The sequence below is a fragment of the Myotis brandtii genome, unplaced genomic scaffold (assembly GCF_000412655.1).
Source record: "Myotis brandtii unplaced genomic scaffold, ASM41265v1 scaffold975, whole genome shotgun sequence".
Lineage (NCBI taxonomy): Eukaryota > Metazoa > Chordata > Mammalia > Chiroptera > Vespertilionidae > Myotis > Myotis brandtii.
Window position 1 is genome coordinate 108,486 of NW_005372049.1, and position 3,227 is coordinate 111,712.

Here is a 3,227-nt window from a genome sequence, read left to right on the forward strand (position 1 = left end):
GGGCTCGATCCCCAGTGTGGGGCGTGCAGGAGGCAGCCGACCCATGATTCTCTCTCATCATTGATGTGTGTCTCTCTCCCCCTCTCCCTTCCTCTCTGAAATCAATAAAAATAAATAAATAAGAATAAAATGCAAATTGGGCCCAGCCGGTGTGGCTCAGTGAGCTTCGACCTATGAACCAGGAGGTCAGGGCTCGATCCCCAGTGTGGGGCGTGCAGGAGGCAGCCGATCCATGATTCTCTCTCATCATTGATGTGTGTCTCTCTCCCCCTCTCCCTTCCTCTCTGACATATATACAAATATCTTTAAAAAAAACATTTAAAACTGTGAATTGCGTCCTGTCCTCCCTCCAGCCGAAAGGAGGCTGCTTTGCCCTGAGGACAAAGACCGAGTCTTCAGTGATTCCCAAAGCCTCCCCGTGCAATCGCACCGCACCCCCCCCAGTCCCAGCACCCCCAGCCCCCCACTCTCGGCCGGACCCCCGGGGCCTGAGGGGCCTGGTCTGTGCACCTGTGTGTTCCGGGCCCCACACGGGGCAGGTGCTCGGCGTGTATTTGCTGAATTAACTGAACACCTGCCCCTGACCCACAGGATTGGGAACCTGGGGTGCGGGGGGGGGCACCCAGTCCACGCATCCACACACACCCCCCGTCCCCCCGAGAGCACACGGCTCTTTGCTCACCAGGACGGGGGACCCTCAGTGTCCCCTTGAAGGCAGCACGGACCCCGTTTCCTTGACGTCCTTTGAAGCCTCGATGGAGCCTGGCCACACCCAGCCCTCCGTCCGCACCTGGAGAGCAGGTGGCTTTGTCACCTCGTCTCCTGTCCTCCACTCTCAGGAAGAGGATCTGGGACCAGCCCGGCCACCCCCAGCTCCCCCCTTCCCTCCCCTCCCCTCCAACCCGCCATCTGCCCAGCTGGCCGGATCTCCCCTCCTGTCCCGAGAAAGCTCCCCTCCCCCAGGAAGGCCTCCTGGCTGCACGACTCCCAGGGCCTCCTTCCGTGGAGTGGAGTGGACCCTCCCCCTCGGGTGGTGGTGTCTGTGGGGTCCCGCCCTCTGGCCCGTCTGGGACTGGGACTCGATCCCCACCTGTGGGGCCTGTGTGGGGGCGCGTTGGGCTGCAAGTCCCAGGGGGACCGGCGGCTTTTATGCGTCTGTGTGACTTAGCGAGATCCGGGGTCCCCGGGGACCGGCTTAGCTGTAAAGCTGGGGCCTCGGATAACCAGACGCCCCCGCGGAGGGGGGTCATCCAAGTGGCACAGCCCGAAGCAAACACCCCTAAGCCGGCCCGGTGGCCTGGTGACAAGCCGAGAGCTTTGCAAGGCCAGGCGTTGGAGGAACCAGATGTCCCGGGACCCTCCTTCCATCGCTGACCTCCGGGAGGCGGGGGCCCTACGCCTGGGGGGCCTTGTCCTGCCAAGCCCGGCTGGAGGAGGAGGAGGAGGAGGAGGGAGGCGGGGCCAGTGGGAGGGGCCGAGGAAGCCCAAAACAGCCGGCCGCGGTGACCTACATCTGCCCCAGCCCTGCCCGTCCACCTCAGTCCCTGCAGAGCCTCAGGCCGGAGCGGCAGCTGGACGCGGAGGAGGAGGCGGAGGAGGAGGAGGTGGACAGGAGGTGGGAGGCCAGCTGTGTGCACAGGTGAGTGGGCCCTGCCCACCTGGCTGCCCACCTGGGGTGGGGGCCGGGCACCGAGGTGGACACCTGAGTGCTCTCCAGCCTGTCCCCTGGCGAAGGGGTGGGCAGAGGGCAGGAGGTTCGCCCGGGGACATCCCCTGGCGGCCAGTCACGCCCCGGGGTGCGTGGTCCCCCGTCTGGGCAGCGGTCCGGTCTGGGTGCTCCCCTCTGGGCTCCCCGTGGCTGAGGGCGAGAAACAGAGAGCAGGTTAAAGGTCAGGCGAGCTGTCCAGCATGAGAGAAGCCTCATCGGGGGGCTGGAATGTGGACACGAGTGTTCATCCCCCCCCAACCCCAGCCGTCCAGCGGAGGCCACGGTTCACGGGCTCCAACCAGCCAGCCAAGCTCTCGCCCATGCGGCCCGTGGTCCCCCGTCTGGGCAGCGGTCCGGTCTGGGTGCTCCCCTCTGGGCTCCCCGTGGCTGAGGGCGAGAAACAGAGAGCAGGTTAAAGGTCAGGCGAGCTGTCCAGCATGAGGACCCGGGGTCGGACTCGGGACATCTCCACGCAACCTGCCATCTGCCCCCCTGCCCGGGTCTCCCCTCCTGTCCCGAGAAAGCTCCCCTCCCCGAGGAAGGCCTCCTGGCTGCACGACTCCCAGGGCCTCCCTCCGTGGAGTGGAGTGGACCCTCCCCCTCGGGTGGTGGTGTCTGTGGGGTCCCGCCCTCTGGCCCGTCTGGGACTGGGACTCGCTCCCCACCTGTGGGGCCTGTGTGGGGGAGCGTTGGGCTGCGATTCCCAGGGGGACCGGCGGCTTTTATGTATGTGTGTGACTTAGCCAGATCCGGGGTCCCCGGGGACCGGCTTAGCTGTAAAGCTGGGGCCTCGGATAACGAGACGCCCCCGCGGAGGGGGGTCATCCAAGTGGCACAGCCCGAAGCAAACACCCCTAAGCCGGCCCGGTGGCCTGGTGACGAGCCGAGAGCTTTGCAAGGCCAGGCGTTGGAGGAACCAGATGTCCCGGGACCCTCCTTCCATCGCTGACCTCCGGGAGGCGGGGGCCCTACGCCTGGGGGGCCTTGTCCTGCCAAGCCCGGCTGGAGGAGGAGGAGGAGGAGGAGGGAGGCGGGGCCAGTGGGAGGGGCCGAGGAAGCCCAAAACAGCCGGCCGCGGTGACCTACATCTGCCCCAGCCCTGCCCGTCCACCTCAGTCCCTGCAGAGCCTCAGGCCGGAGCGGCAGCTGGACGCGGAGGAGGAGGCGGAGGAGGAGGAGGTGGACAGGAGGTGGGAGGCCAGCTGTGTGCACAGGTGAGTGGGCCCTGCCCACCTGGCTGCCCACCTGGGGTGGGGGCCGGGCACCGAGGTGGACACCTGAGTGCTCTCCAGCCTGTCCCCTGGCGAAGGGGTGGGCAGAGGGCAGGAGGTTCGCCCGGGGACATCCCCTGGCGGCCAGTCACGCCCCGGGGTGCGTGGTCCCCCGTCTGGGCAGCGGTCCGGTCTGGGTGCTCCCCTCTGGGCTCCCCGTGGCTGAGGGCGAGAAACAGAGAGCAGGTTAAAGGTCAGGCGAGCTGTCCAGCATGAGGACCCGGGGTCGGACTCGGGACATCTCCACG

The 3,227-nt window shown here is 66.8% G+C and overlaps 1 protein-coding gene across 1 annotated transcript in view; it reads left to right on the forward strand.

Moving 5' to 3' along the window:
• Window positions 1-3,227, forward strand: part of IGFN1 (immunoglobulin-like and fibronectin type III domain containing 1) — a 37,333-nt gene that overhangs the window by 1,695 nt on the left and 32,411 nt on the right. The window contains exons 2-4 of the mRNA XM_014533389.1: window positions 1,542-1,639; window positions 2,806-2,922; window positions 3,018-3,079. Coding sequence (XP_014388875.1) covers window positions 1,542-1,639; window positions 2,806-2,922; window positions 3,018-3,079 — 277 coding nt within the window. The remainder of the gene's footprint in view (window positions 1-1,541; window positions 1,640-2,805; window positions 2,923-3,017; window positions 3,080-3,227) is intronic.